Below are 14,558 nucleotides of genomic sequence, written 5' to 3' on the forward strand. Positions count from 1 at the left end.
CTATGAAATGCATCTTGGTGTACTACTCAATACTAGTTACCATAACAACAGACACAACATTGTATCAGGTCAAAGGTCACTTTTTGGAAAAGAAGAAGATGGAGAAGAAACTGAGCAAAAACAATGTTTTCCTTCGAATTCGGGAAACATAATAATTTCTATTGCAAACTTATGCCCGAGGGCTGATTACAAGTACAGAAGAGACATTTGGTATAAGAACAGAGAATTAATACACAAAGAACTACTGTTAACTCCTAAAAACTACTGGGTTTGACTTCTTTTTTGAAGACAGAGGAAGGCAAAAGATTTTTCTCGGATGTTAAAAGGAGAGTAGTTTTCTTTTCATTTGTATATGTTGGTGATGGACGTTCATTTTACTTCCGAGTACGGAGGTATTGCTTTGGGTGGCTGACTTGTGAGTGTGAGTGTTTCACCTCCAAGTAGCGGCGAATGCATGGTGTAATTCATGATCTCATACAATCTCATTCACCAAATTAATACAATGTAGTCTTTTGAAACCGTGACTTAAAAGAATTTGATCAACGGATCCTTAATTGAAAACAGCGATGCTAGAAACCCTTACTGTGCCCATGGGCCCCATTTTGTCCAGCATCCCAAACTTCTCTAGAACAGCGACGTTCTGTGGCTGTGACAGGTACTGCAGGTGGTCCGATACCCCGTGTGGATCCTCAACTTCTTCGTCTGAGAAATTGAAGTAAATCTTTAAGTTACGACCTAATATTTGGGATGTTCTGTATGTGGTATAGTTACTAAGATTCACTAAGTAATGTTGCAACTATAGGTGTATGTAATGATTATGTTCAATCATTATAATAATAATAACCTTTATTGTACGTTCATGCCCTATCGGGCTAAGTAAAATGGGTAATATACATGTTTGTAGTACAGACAGCTAGCTATAAGGCTACTCTAATACAGAGGTTCGGCTTCTTCTCGTTTCTTTGTGATGTTAAAAATATAATTAGAGAACTGATAATAGTGCTGGTAATAAAACTGACAATTATTATGCAAATAATGTAATTAGCAATAACAATATTAGTCTCATTTGTTAATTATAAAATCTAAACAAATTTCTCACCTCCCCATTGTGCCATTCGTCCGTCGTCATAGTTACCGTGGTCACCTAAACAACAACAACAACAACAAATTTGTAACTTTATGTATGTATTACAGAATCGTTCACTTCTTTTTCTTTCTTGGTTCCTTCTTTTTCTTTCTTGGTACAAATAGTCAATGAGATAACATGATTGATAGTTACAGAATATGTAGTAATAAATAAGTTTATTGCAAATTCCGACCCAAAGGTTAATTGCAAATAACATGGACAAAAGAGCACTGAAATATGGTACAAAATAACTTTAAAAAACTACATAAGAAACGGTAATTGTCTAGAATTACTGATTTGTTCACTGTACTTTTTGTGTTCACTGTTTTCACTGTCGCCATCTGTACCGTGAACTTATCATTACAGTTAAGAAATAATTCCTGGACTTTCTTTTTCCTGCACCTGTCGCCACCGTGAACATTTTTTTTCAGACCGTGACATTTTGCTACCGTGATTGTCGTGAGCATAAAGTGAATTACAGTATGCATAAGTCTGTGTCTATATACTTACGCCCCCTGTTGGCTTTCCCCAGAATACCAGACAGTTGAGCCAGGTTCCCCAATACTGCCTGTTCCTCTGGACTCGCCTGTGCCATTACTTGATAAAGAATAGAAAAAAAAAAAGAAATTTAATCCTAGCCCTTGTCCTGGTGGCATTCCTGGCACAATATTTTTCCATATTTTCGTGTCTTAATTAGATCATAGACCCTCATTTTTTTGCCCTGCAGTGGCATAGTTACTTCTGCATTCTGTTTCGCTGCGGTGTGATGCGTTGCACCAGAAATACCCCCCAAATCGTACCTACACAGGGTGCTACATAGATGGTACTGTATGTGCAGAACAACACTTGTTGTGCTCCGCAGGACAAGGGCTACTATGTAGCTAGTAATGCAATGTTGAAACGATAGTACATCAATGGCCAGGCCTTATCCAGAGGTGGTCACTTGTACATATTGTTGACTGTACTTCCAGTACAAGTATATTTTGTATCACAGTTTTTCGAACAGGTAAGTTATGTAACCGACCCGTTGGTTTTACTGTGACTTGTTGTTCCTCCCTACCCACAGAGTTAACAACCACTACACAGGCTGCTTCTCCGACAAGGAGGTCTTAAAGTTGTATTAATAACCATAGATTTATTCTTAAGACTAAAACAGCCCCCCCCCCAAATATAAAGTATTTGTGGTAACTTTAAAAGCATTGCATACACTTTATTCATCTTAAGCAATGTTTAAAAAAATACACAACACACTAGAGGTATCCAAAACTAAATCAAGTAACGTATTACAATATATATAAACGATTGTTTATAATACTCTAAATTTTAAATGCCATTTTAGTTCTAAATATTATCTTTGTTTGTTGGTGCATTTTGCTACGCTAAGACAGTTTCAAGACAACACACACACAGAAATAGATATAGAATTAAGAAATAACCATAGAAGAATTCTTTAAGTGTATTTCACAGGGCATGTGAAACAAAATTTAAATTCTTCTTTTGAGGCACATACAATCATATCCCACTTATTAACCTTTAAATCAGTGAGTGCATGTTTCCATTGTTGTGTTGTGAGTCATTGACACAAGCTCTAAATTGTAGACAATTTCCTTTGTGCATCTATCAATGAAATCTACCACATGTACCTTTTCTGGTAACACAATTCGATGTATATATCAACCAATCAGTGCATTCAAACAAGCTTTCTACTTTTGTCAGTTACTGCTATCCTTAGACACACAATAACTGAATGAAGAGTTACGTACACACTACCAAAAATGCTTTTTCTTATTTTCTTATGGGAAGACGTTTTTTCTTTGGGTGAGAATAATAAGAAAAAAATAAGAAAAAAAACTAATTATCCTTATACCTACTTTCTTGCACCAAGAACAATTTTCGAATTTTTCTTAAGAGGAGATAATATTTCTAGAATAGGCTTCTTTAAATCTTGATTTTTCTTCAGTAAAGAAATATTTCTAGAGGAGATTCTAACTTACAAGATTAGTCATAACGCCCACACTAAAAAGTACTGATCTGTGCATGCATCAGTATTTTTGCCTGACATCCAGTATATGTTTACTAGCTTCGTTTTTCTCCTTTCCTCGTCCCTCAGCCAGGCGAATATCAGTTAGTATATGTATAAATGCAAAAACGATTGGTATTTAATATTAGCCTACGATATAACATATATTGGTCAGGGAAGCAATCACATGGAGTAAACCGGAACTAAAATAGGATGTGCACCGGGCTAGCGTCAGTAGTCTGTATACTGTATACTTAATACGTTGTGACTATTGTATACTCATTGTAGCCGTTTTTCGATGAAACATGCACATACATGCGTGCACATACACTTTGCATTATCCTGGCGTTGTTTAAAGCTATATCATCTTAAGTCTCCACCAGACTTCTTTACAGGCTGAATAAATAGTAGAAAGCCATGCAAATGGAGCTTCTCTGGGCGGCCAACTTCTCTGGTCAATGAAATCCCTAAAAATATATTTAGGCCGATTTCTACTGTTTATTCGGCCTGCAAAGGAGTCTGGTGGAGACTAAATTCATTTGGTGGACGCTTCCACTGTACTTGGTGAGAATGAGTTCAATTTTAAGATAGTTGTGTGGAAACAAAACAGCACCTAAGTTCTGGAAACGTGTACTTTCTTGGAACTCCTGATTTCTACTGTGCGGCCAACTCTGGTCAATGGAATCCCCATTTTAGGCCGATTTCTACTGTTTATTCAGCCTGCAAAGGAGTCTGGTGGAGACTAGTATCATCTGGTGTACGCTTCTACTGAGAGTGAGAATGAGTTCTATTTTAAGATAGTTGTGGGGAAACAAAACAGCACCTCAGTTCTGGAAACGTGTACTTACTCTGGTCAATGATATATCCCCATTTTAGGTCGATTTCTACTGTTATTCAGCCTGCAAAGGAGTCTGGTGGAGACTAAATTAATCTGGTGGACGCTTCCACTGTACTTGGTGAGAATGAGTTTTATTTTAAGATAGTTGTGGGGAAACAAAACAGCACCTTAGTACTGGAAATGTGTACTTACTTTCTGGGAACTCCTGATTTTTTATTGTGCGGCCAAGTCTGGTCAATGATATATCCCCATTTTAGGCCGATTTCTACTGTTTATTCAGCCTGCAAAGGAGTCTGGTGGAGACTAAATTAATCTGGTGGACGCTTCTACTGTATTTGGTGAAAATGAGTTTTATTTTAAGATAGTTGTGTGGAAACAAAACAGCACCTCAGTTCTGGGTACGTGTACTTACTTTCTGGGAACTCGTCGTCTGAACTATCGGAGGAGTCACTCCCACTCCCACTGCCGCTCCCACTACCACTGTCGTCGCCAAAGTACGCCATTTTTGTCAACGTTTACTCAAAATGACAACAGGACTAGATTTGATACACTGTTAGTTTGTGTTACAACCGGCGTACTGACGCTATCTGTTGTGTGCTTGTCTACACCTGGTGTCGTCACAGGTAAAAAAGGTGAAACGCCCTTTAGTGTGGGGCAAACCACTCAGACAGGTGTGTGGGGGGAACTATTTTTTTCTTAAATGCTGCAGTCAAGTGCATGTGCACGTAGTTTGTTGTATGTAGTTCACTACAATGTAACTTCCTAAATAATTTCTTAGAAATAGTGATTGATACTTTTACAATTAGCACTGTTTTGTTGTTGGGAAATATACTCGTCCACCCAAACGAAGTAAATGGACGGTTCCATTTAAGCATGTATTATAAACGCTCCGCCGATTCTGAACTTGTCGAACCAGTTTTTGTCGACTCGGGTCATGACATGACATGGCGGAACAACCAAAACAAATTCGCTAAAGACCCCGTATGTTGTAATTTTCCATGTACTGTTTACCAAACTAGTTTCAGTGACTCAAAAGAAGAATGTTGCCTGAAGTTGACGAAGAAAATGTATCAAAACCGCGAGATATTCAAGGTCACACATTGTTTGACTCATTCGCTATTGAGTCGTTTTTTTTACGACGGACTGAAGGCTCATGGGAAATTAGGTCACGCACGAACTGGCATCATTCGAAGTCATTAGCGATGACGTCATCTTAAGGTGTGTAGTTGAACAAGGGTGCGGGAAATAACAACAATTTTATAATTACCTTTTGCAAAAGCGTATCATAAATGCTAAATAAACTTAAACATATACCTGTATAAATAAAAATCATTTAAGACAGTAACATATAGACACAATCAAATAATTTTCCACTTTAATGTCATTACAAATACCCAGTTAAATCATTTCACAATGTTTATTATATACTAGAGGAAGATAACACGATACAACAATACTTATGTTGTTGAAATTATTATGACAAATCTTAGATGAACACTGCTATATGCCTTCATACGTTTGATGGAAGAAAGCTTCTATCTGCGAATTTCAAAGTGTCTATACTGAAAACTACTAAACAGCAAAAATCCGGATTCCAGCTCAATTTGACCTCTGCCAATCGGCAACAGCGATGTGGATATCTCCTAGAAACTACTAGACAACATAAATCCATGACGACTACGGTCGTCGTGCACTACGTCATCACTAGTCGCTGTAATCGTCACTGCTGTAGTCGTCATCACAGCCGCCGCCTCCGCCGTGCAGCAGCTTCCCCAGACCGTGCAGGTTGTGGTACTTCATCCCTCCGCCACGCCCGCCGTGTTTACCGCCATGTTTACCGTGCTTTCCATGGTGGCCATGGCTACGGTGCAAACAAACAAACAAACAAAAAACGTTTATCTCACTTGGGCATTTGCACTCACGTGACTACTGCCCGTCATGCTGGATGGTTAAGGCCATGCTATATGATCATCAGCTTTTATTGAATCGGGACGGGGGCCGATATCGGTTTCCAACAACCTTTGACCCGTTGCCCATGTCATACTTTCGTAAGGTCTTGCGTTTTGTTTGCACATAGAGGTAGAAAAACCCTCCAATTGTTTTGCACCTGTGTGGTTCTAAAGAAGACAATAAGACTGGTCGAAGATCGGGTGATTTCGCTCTTTTTTTGTGTTTAGGATGAAGTAAATGTAAATTAAAGTTCTTTTCCAAGATGTAAAGAAAAGTTATTTACCCGTGACGGCCTCCAGGCGAGGGGGATCTTGACCCGTGCTTGCCGTGTTTACCATGGCGGCCATGCTTTCCATGCCTGCCGGCCGAAAAAAAGACGACACAAGTTATATCAAGGCAATAAAAGATGGCACCCCCTTACCTAATAAGAGAGAGAGAGAGACAGAGACAGAGACAGACAGAGACAGAGAGACAGAGACACAGAGAGACACAGAGAGAAAGAGACAAAGACAGAGAGAGAGAGAGAGAGAGAGAGAGAGACAGAGAGAGACAGAGACAGAGATACAGAGAGACAGAGAGAGAGACAGAGACAGAGTGGCAGCGAGAGACAGAGACAGAGAGGCAGAGAGTGAGACAGACAGAGAGAGACAGAGACACAGAGATAGAGACACAGAGAGAAAGAGACAAAGACAGAGAGAGAGACAGAGACAGAGTGGCAGCGAGAGACAGAAACAGAGAGGCAGAGAGTGAGACAGACAGAGGGAGACAGAGACAGAGAGGCAGAGAGAGAGAGAGGCAGAAATTGACAGAATAAGGGAGGGAAAAGGAGATGAGGAGAGGCACACAGCGAGGAACAGAGAACTGGAAGAAAGAGAGAAATAGAAAGTTGACTCACTTGTGACGGCCTCCAGGTGAACGTGACCCTGACCCTGACCTTGACCCTGATCTTGACCCGGAACCAGAACGTGACCCTGACCCACTGCGCTTGCGCCGTCGATGTTTACCATGCTTATGCTTCCCTCCATGTCCTGGTAAAAACGGGGAAAAGTAGATCTTTTTGGTGTTGCTTGGAAATTTTAACAAACTATACAAACTGAAAAGCCTTTAGCCGTAAAAAGAAAGATCACTAAATCCGTTAGGACTGACCTCGACTCGGCCGGTCCCAAGACCCCTGACCTATGTCCCCCAGACAGTCAAAGTCGTAGTCACGTCCTCCCTTTCCCCTGCTCTTCTTGTTCATTCCCTTCAAGACCTGGGGAAGTGAAGAAAAGTTGGGAAATAAATCTTGTTTTAATATTATCTTGCACATCATTCCAGGACATACAATCGGCAATTCGGCTAATCATATATAAGAACTTTATTGCACGACAAGTGTACATGGTACACTGTGTATGTCAACTATTGCTCAACAACAGAACCCTACCTTTAAGCACATCTTAAACATGCATGCTTAAAGATTCGAACAAATATGGAACCTTTACGCATGGTTTAAGGTGTGCGTAAAGAATGAACTCTGTGCTGTGTAATAGTGTGTATTAAATAGCATAAAGAACAACATGTACTCAGAGCAACGTCAAGATTATGACCCGTTTCGGTCTATTGGATACTGTTACATCCGCCGGAAGATCGTGAAGATAATTCCTTACCCCAGCCAGCGGCCCCAGCTTGTCCAACATGCCCATCTTCTTCAGCTTCTTCATGTTCTCAGGTTTGGCCAGAAACTCCAGAGACTCCATCACACCATGGGGGTCGTTATAGTCACGACCTTGATACACATTTAAAACAGGATTATTATGTTTCACCTTCGTAGAGGGATAATATATTGTTTTTATTCCGTTTCTTCCTCTTCAGTTCCAAACAAATAAGGTCAATGACCTGTAATGGACGGCCGTCACTATGGTAACTGGTGCTGTAGGAGACACCCTGTGGTGTTCGGTTACATGTACCATTGTATGTTCCTTATGTATGTATGTCTAACTCAAGTAGTGCATCTTTTGTCTATATACGTTTGTTATGTGTCTGTTATATCTTGGCCTGTACCTAGCCCGACGTGGCATGAATGTACAATAAAGGTATTTCATTTCATTATGTAGCAAGTGGCAGGATAGAGTTGAAGGGTCTGTTCACCACATATATAAAATGCAATCATGTATAGCTGGCTAGTATTAAGTCGTTAAGAAAGAGAATACAAAAGCAGCCTTACCTCCATAAGAATGCTTCTTATTGTCATCATAAGACTTGGCCTTCTCTGTGAGATCAAGACGGAAGGTTTAAGTGTAAAGTTTTTATGAAAAAAATATGAATTCTGACCAACATGTGAATTCAACTATCTATAAATCAGTTATCATTTGATATTAATGACATAGATTTGTAGGAGTAGTAGTAGTAATAGTGGTCAGTAGTAGTAGTAGTAGTAGTAGTAGTAGTAGTAGTAGTAGTAGTAGTAGTAGTAGTAGTAGTAGTAGTGGTAGTAGTAGACTTGTTTATTCAGCAAACAAGAACATGGGATCTCCAACAAACTTCCTGGTGGCCGCGATGGCTGAATTTCGAGGCTTGTTTTGACAAAGCATTTCGACAAAATATATACATTTATCAAGAATTACATTTTAAAACAGCGATCAAAATCCATAGTAGCATCAGAGCGTTATTACACCTTCAATACGTTGTAGTATTTAAACAAACAAATAAAAACACAGGTTAGATTCACAACTTGAACAGGTAATGCTTGAACAGGTAGATTTGCTAGTGTTGATACGTACTGCCTTTGTTAGCTTTCCCCATCTTGTTGGAGAGTTTGGAGAGGTGGTCAAAAATCCCCTCATCTTCGGGAGCACATTCCGCCTTGACTGGAACAATAAAAAACAATGAGAGATGGCAGACTTCACCCCCTCATCCAGATAGATTTGCAACCCCAATTACACGGACACAATTATATTATCAGCACTACAGATGTATGGCAAGGAGGTAGAAACGCACTGCCCCTACAATGTGCTACTGTCCAAGCAGATGTTTTGGCCTTTTCTTATTTTTGGTGTGTTTTAGGCTATTTTATGCGGCTATATTTACCTGCATGTCATAGAGGTTATATTTTCAGTTGCGTGTGTCTGTTTGTAAATAAGATAACTCAAGAACGGCTGGATGAATTGGTTTGGTACATGGTGCGACGTGCGTTGGTAGGGTTTGGCGAAAACTGGAAATGTTGAGATTTTGGCCCCCCTAGTGGCTTTCCTTGGTACTGCAGCGCAACTTCCTGTTTTGATATCTCGTTTTGTACTTATGTCTACTATATTTTTTACGCAAGTCGTTTGGGTGGCAAATGGTAACTGTCTGGCAAATGGTAGATTCGCGACTCGGAATCAAGAGGTCCCGGGTTCGAGTCCTGACATGCCACCGATCTTGTGCCCTTGGGAAAGGCACTTTACAGGACTTTCCCCACTAGACTCAAATGAAAATGAGTATTGTCTGTCCAGTATTTGTTTCTATGTGCGGGACACAACACCAGCAACAGCTGCCTCTGATCCGCGTGTATTGCACTGTTGCGATTTCAATAAATCAAATCAAATCAAATTTGATTCTGTCTTTGTAGCCACTAAAACATCTGCTTGGAGATAAACATTTTGCGATTCACGCGTGTCACCATTGTTTAGGTACAACAAGGGCGATGCCTTCTGGGCTTTGCTTTTGTTAGGACCACCTTAAGAATTTGGGTGTGACCTTCAGTAAATCCAGACACCACGGGAACATCACAAGACTCAAAATTGTTGTTGTGACGTCACTCGTAATCTCCAAGCAGATGTTTGGACCTGATTTGTAGTTTACGCGCCTTACATGTACGGCGTTTTAGTGGTTATTCATATGATTACATATGATTTCAACTATATATTACAACAAAGGCGCAGATAAAGCTTCAAAGATACGACTAAAACACTAAACCTGCCCCTACATCGATATCTGTTTAGAGATTATTCATTCATCCAAGCATGCCAGAAAACATGACACACCTAGCTTTAACGTGACAATTACGTATTAAATTTATGAGCAATCATTGGGTGAATGTTGGTGTACCAAATTTAACATGGTTTAAAGATTTATAATGTATCGGTTTTGTAATTCTGACAGAGAAACGACTAAAAAAACGATAGAAGCAACCGCAAAAATGCTAAAATATTTTCCAATGTACGTATGCAGAAAAAACAACACTTACTTGTTTCAAACTCTTCGTCACAACTTGAGCTGCTGCTACTATCCTCACACTCTGCCATGCTGGACAATAGAACAAGTTAGGACTGTTCTGTGTGTATTTTTTTCTCAGAAATTGCGAAGCTCGATACAGTTTTCTCACAAATACTGTATGCAGACCTAAAACTTCGGCCACGCCTACACCTGGAAGATGCCATTTTAGGGGGGAATATAGTTGATTTTTATTATGTTATTCAATGTAATTTTACATTACTTAAACGTTGTATCTTTGAATCCTAGAGACATCATAGCATTCCCTGAAAATCTCTATTTCTGTAGTTTTAGTGATTTTTTTGTACTTTTTCGTCATGCACGTCTCTGAATCTGGTAGTGAGCTGTTCCGCCCTTGAGAAAGTTGTTGGACAGGTTCTTCACTGTTCATCCCCTGCCTACTGACCCATGACTAGTTGATCTGTATCTGTATAGCCGGTATAACCGCCCTTCGGCGTAACACTCCAGCTTCGGAGGCACGTGGCGCGGCGGCAGCTGGCTATATTACACCGAACAACTTGTTACACTCGATCTTTGCACATTTGATTGCAGGAGTTGTTTAAAGCTTTCTAGTGATGATGCCCCAACTGTGCTTGGTGGCAACGAGTTCCAGTCTACGATAGTTCTGGGGAAATACAAGTTTTCGAATACCTCAATTCTTGGTTATTAACTCTGATATTTGACGGCATGACTGTTTCTTGTTCTTTTCTGGGCTGGTATCAGATACTTAGTGGTTGGTACGTCCACCAGTTTATTAGTCATTTTGTACATCATGCACAGTCTGGACATTCTACGTCTGTCTTCCAGCGACCCCCACTGTAGGTTTCTTTGCATTTCCGTTACACTAGCACCCCTTTGATAGTTGTTCGTGCAGAATCTTGCAGCTTGGTTCTGTACCCTTTCCAGTCGATGACAGATAAACATTATTTGCGCCGCGCCTTCAAACACCAGTCATTAGACGATCTCTTTGGCAAGAAAAGCGGTTGAGTCACACAAAAAGAGGCTACGGTCATGTTAGGTTACTACTTTGTGTAACGTTTATTGGAAATTATATTTTTGTTCCGACAACACAAAATTGTTGCAACATTTGCAAACAACACCAAACAATAATGATATAATAACAATGTACTGTCAAAAGAAATTTGTCAATTAATCTTTATCTGGTATCTGTTTTCTGATGTATAACAATTCACAATAAAACGAAGAGCGTTATATTTTGGTCTTATCTCTAGGCTATGTCATAAAATTTAATACCTTAATTTTTTTTGACGCAAGGGCCATTTTCGCATGGACAATTTCAACCTACAAAATATGAATACAGGACAAATCTTAATATTTTCAAATTCTAGTTACTAGACAATAAGGGCTACCAAGAAATACGAATTCAATATTGTAGCCTATTACAATCAGGTGGGGTTTTTTTTGCATCTTTTCTCATAACAAAACAGTGTATTTTTTGCACTGTCAGAATTGTGACATCTAAAGCCTATGCATGTGTCTGTTCGTATTTCAGGCCACAAAGCAGTATGAAGAACTTTATTGCACGACAATTGCACATGGTACAATGTATGGCAAACTACATAAAGAAAGTAACAAACAATAAAATAAATGTGTTGAATAAGACCTAATGTCGAATCAAACCTAATATATCTTAATTACTCAAACAATAAGGGATAGTACAAGTCTTTGACAAAGTATTACAATCGAATGGGCTAATCACAAGTTTCGGTATTTTTTCTAATAGCAAAGCAGTCCTTTATATATCTACCTATTTTTGCATATGTGTGTGATTGGGTTCTGATGGCGTGAAGTCTGCCATCTCCGCTTGTCCTCAGTCGCAGTCGCTGTCCCCGCTGTCGCTGCCGCTGTGGTACTCCTCCCCGCCCAGTACTGCGCCCAGGCCGTGGAAGTTGTGCATGCGGATCCCCCTGTAGCAGCCCCGACCCCCACGGGGACCTCCCCGGGGCCCACCTCGGGGCCCACCCCATCCTCCACCCTGGCGACCTCCATGCCCATGCCCATGCCCATGCCCGTATCCTTGTCCACGTCCTTTCCCTTGAAAAAAAAAGGAAAACATAAAATATACACATATATATATAAAGGTGAAAGTGTCACGGAATAAAAAGAAACCTACAGTGGGTCTCATTGGAGTACAGAAGAAAAATGTCCAGACTATGCACGATGTACAAAATGACTAATAAACTGGTAGACGTCCTAATTACTAAGTACCTAATACCAGCCCAGAAGAGAACAAGAAATAGCCATGCCTTCAAGTACCAGAGTTATCAACCAAGGATTGAGGTGTTCGAGAATTCATTCTTTCTGTCCTAGAACTATCGCAGAGTGGAACTTGCTGTCACCAAGTACAGTAGGGGCATTACCATTACAGGAAGGTAAATTTCTCATGTTTCTGCATTAAAAAATTTTATCATTTTTTTTTAACTCACGTCTGCCCTTCCTGCCCCAGGCGCCCTTTCCCAGGTTCCCCAGCCTCCCGAAGTCGTGGTTACCATGGTTACGCCGCCGGCCGCCATGACGACCTCCGCCGCCATGTTGTCGACCTTTGTGATGACCTTTCATACCTAAAAGAACCTAGCAAAACCATTAAAGGCAGCGTTGCAATTTTCTGCCAGAAAATGTTATATAATTATGTTTTTAACTAGCAAAAACATGACCTTTATTAAAAAATAAACAACCCGTGACTTGGTAATATTTTCTACTTTAAATTTGCACCATTTCTCTTCCAATTACTACGTTCCCTCTTTTTTCTCTCACTCATACGTTCCTACACTCTCCCTTCCTTTATCCCTCGTTTAATTCTAATCATTTTTGTTCCCTACTTCATTGCATCTTTCCTTCCTTCATTTCTTCATTCTTTCCATCTTTGTTCTCTACTTGATTGCATCTTTCCTTCCTTCATTTCTTTATTTTTTCCTCCCTCCCTAATACCCTTTACCTTTACAGAAAATCAGAAGTCATTCGCCTCGAATATGAGAAAAGTGTTTTCTTACCCCACCAAGTGGTCCTAACTTCTTCAGAAGGCCGTGACGCTTTAAGACGCCCATGTGTTTGGGGCGGGAAAGGAAGTCAAGATATCCCATGATTCCATGCGGGTCATCATAATCCCGACCTGGAAAAGTTAAAGAACAAACTAGAAAATAAAAGTATTTGTAAATGAAATACATCACGTTTACCTTAACACGGTCTAGCCTAACAAACTACTGCTCAAACGATTTCATATACATGACTGTGTATATGGTGACCAGCCCCTACAACTCCTGCCACTTGCTACATAATGTAATCCAACACCACAATGCGTCTGTCTAACAAACAAGTCACTATGTGTTATGTTCTAACTCACCGCCATAGTTGTGCCGCCTTCCATGACGGTAATTATCATGTTTGCCTGCAAAGATAGATTATGATTTTCAGAAAACAATACGACTAATGGCGCTGGAGCTAGTTGTTACATGGTTCACTGTGCACTGAAGCTAGGTGTTACTGTACAACAATGCAGTCCCACGCGTAAAAAAAATTACATGTATAATGTGAGAATACTTAACATTTACTACTGAACATTTAGCTCCGTATTGTTGGTTAACTATATATTTTATATCAATACGTTAAACCTATATTGTTACGTGTAACACTATGTTGTGACAATATCTACTAGCTATAATCTACGGTATGTCACAACTGTTTTACGCATGGGACTGCATAATGTTATAGTACTAGTAACATCTATGTAGCTTCAGTGCATAGTAAAATGAGGAACACCCTGCTCCAATGCACAGTACGCCAGTTATCATAGCACTAATGAAGATGACAGACGGTTATGGTAACGTAAGTGTTAAACAAATAGTTGTGAATAAAAGAACTTTACTATGAAATTGATGATGTTTACGTACGTCCCCTGTTGACATGACTGAGAGTTTTAGACAGAGCTGACAGTGTGTTAAAAACTCCCTCTTCTTCCGGAGCCGCCTGGGCCACGACTGGAGAAAGGTACAAGGCAGTCAGAGATGGCAGTCTTCACTCCCCCCCCCCACCCACACTTCGACCCTTCAAATCTCGATCATGAAATTTGAAATAATACTGAGGTTTGATGATTCTCTCTTCAAATATGACAGATTTCAATAGACTTGTTGTTACAGACAGATTTGATTATATATTTAAATTAGAAAGAATACTGATTTGCTGTCACATGTACCCATAGATAACTCCGCCTGATTGTAAAGCCTAAGCTAACTTTTGATTATTTCTTTTCTATATATAAGTTGTTAAGTTTTATTCTATACCTATCTATTTTACTATGCTACTTATTGTTACCTATTTGCCATACAATGTACCCTGTACAATTGTCGTGCAATAAAGTTCTTCCTTGCACTGAACAC

General features: G+C 39.8%; 3 protein-coding genes across 3 annotated transcripts in view; all 3 read right to left on the reverse strand.

The window, feature by feature from the left end:
* Nucleotides 1-4,595, reverse strand: part of LOC109479572 — a 5,656-nt gene extending 1,061 nt beyond the window's left edge. The window contains exons 1-4 of the mRNA XM_019781561.1: nt 4,397-4,595; nt 1,637-1,723; nt 1,100-1,144; nt 584-702 (exon numbers count right to left, since the gene is read on the reverse strand). Coding sequence (XP_019637120.1) covers nt 584-702; nt 1,100-1,144; nt 1,637-1,723; nt 4,397-4,487 — 342 coding nt within the window. The 5' untranslated portion in view covers nt 4,488-4,595. The remainder of the gene's footprint in view (nt 1-583; nt 703-1,099; nt 1,145-1,636; nt 1,724-4,396) is intronic.
* Nucleotides 4,596-5,601: 1,006 nt separating this feature from the next.
* LOC109479482 (oleosin-B4-like) lies at nt 5,602-10,240 on the reverse strand. Its single transcript, XM_019781447.1, has 8 exons — nt 10,139-10,240; nt 8,694-8,780; nt 8,138-8,182; nt 7,581-7,699; nt 7,081-7,186; nt 6,830-6,962; nt 6,218-6,292; nt 5,602-5,845 (listed from the first exon to the last, which is right to left on the reverse strand). Exons 1-8 carry the CDS (start codon nt 10,194-10,196, stop codon nt 5,689-5,691), a joined length of 780 nt encoding a protein of 259 aa, XP_019637006.1. The 5' UTR covers nt 10,197-10,240; the 3' UTR covers nt 5,602-5,688.
* Nucleotides 10,241-11,928: 1,688 nt separating this feature from the next.
* Nucleotides 11,929-13,299, reverse strand: LOC109479471. The gene is made up of 3 exons (XM_019781436.1): nt 13,176-13,299; nt 12,612-12,756; nt 11,929-12,219 (listed from the first exon to the last, which is right to left on the reverse strand). Exons 2-3 carry the CDS (start codon nt 12,714-12,716, stop codon nt 11,929-11,931), a joined length of 396 nt encoding a protein of 131 aa, XP_019636995.1. The 5' UTR covers nt 12,717-12,756; nt 13,176-13,299.
* Between the last annotated feature and the right edge of the window lie 1,259 nt (nt 13,300-14,558).

Source organism: Branchiostoma belcheri, unplaced genomic scaffold (genome assembly GCF_001625305.1).
Source record: "Branchiostoma belcheri isolate BF01 breed outbred unplaced genomic scaffold, Haploidv18h27 scaffold49, whole genome shotgun sequence".
Taxonomy (NCBI): domain Eukaryota; kingdom Metazoa; phylum Chordata; class Leptocardii; order Amphioxiformes; family Branchiostomatidae; genus Branchiostoma; species Branchiostoma belcheri.

Bases quoted from the DNA above. Each gene is read 5' to 3' on its own strand.
- LOC109479482 (XM_019781447.1), bottom strand. From the start codon at position 10,196: ATGGCAGAGTGTGAGGATAGTAGCAGCAGCTCAAGTTGTGACGAAGAG. The intron at 7,700-8,137 runs GTAAGGCTGCTT...ATGTGTATCAAG, and splicing joins TAAGAAGCATTCTTATGGAG to GTCGTGACTATAACGACCCC. The intron at 5,846-6,217 runs GTAAATAACTTT...TTTGCACCGTAG, and splicing joins TCGCCTGGAGGCCGTCACGG to CCATGGCCACCATGGAAAGC.
- LOC109479471 (XM_019781436.1), bottom strand. From the start codon at position 12,716: ATGGCGGCGGAGGTCGTCATGGCGGCCGGCGGCGTAACCATGGTAACC. The intron at 12,220-12,611 runs GTGAGTTAAAAA...TTTTTTTTCAAG, and splicing joins CTGGGGCAGGAAGGGCAGAC to GGAAAGGACGTGGACAAGGA.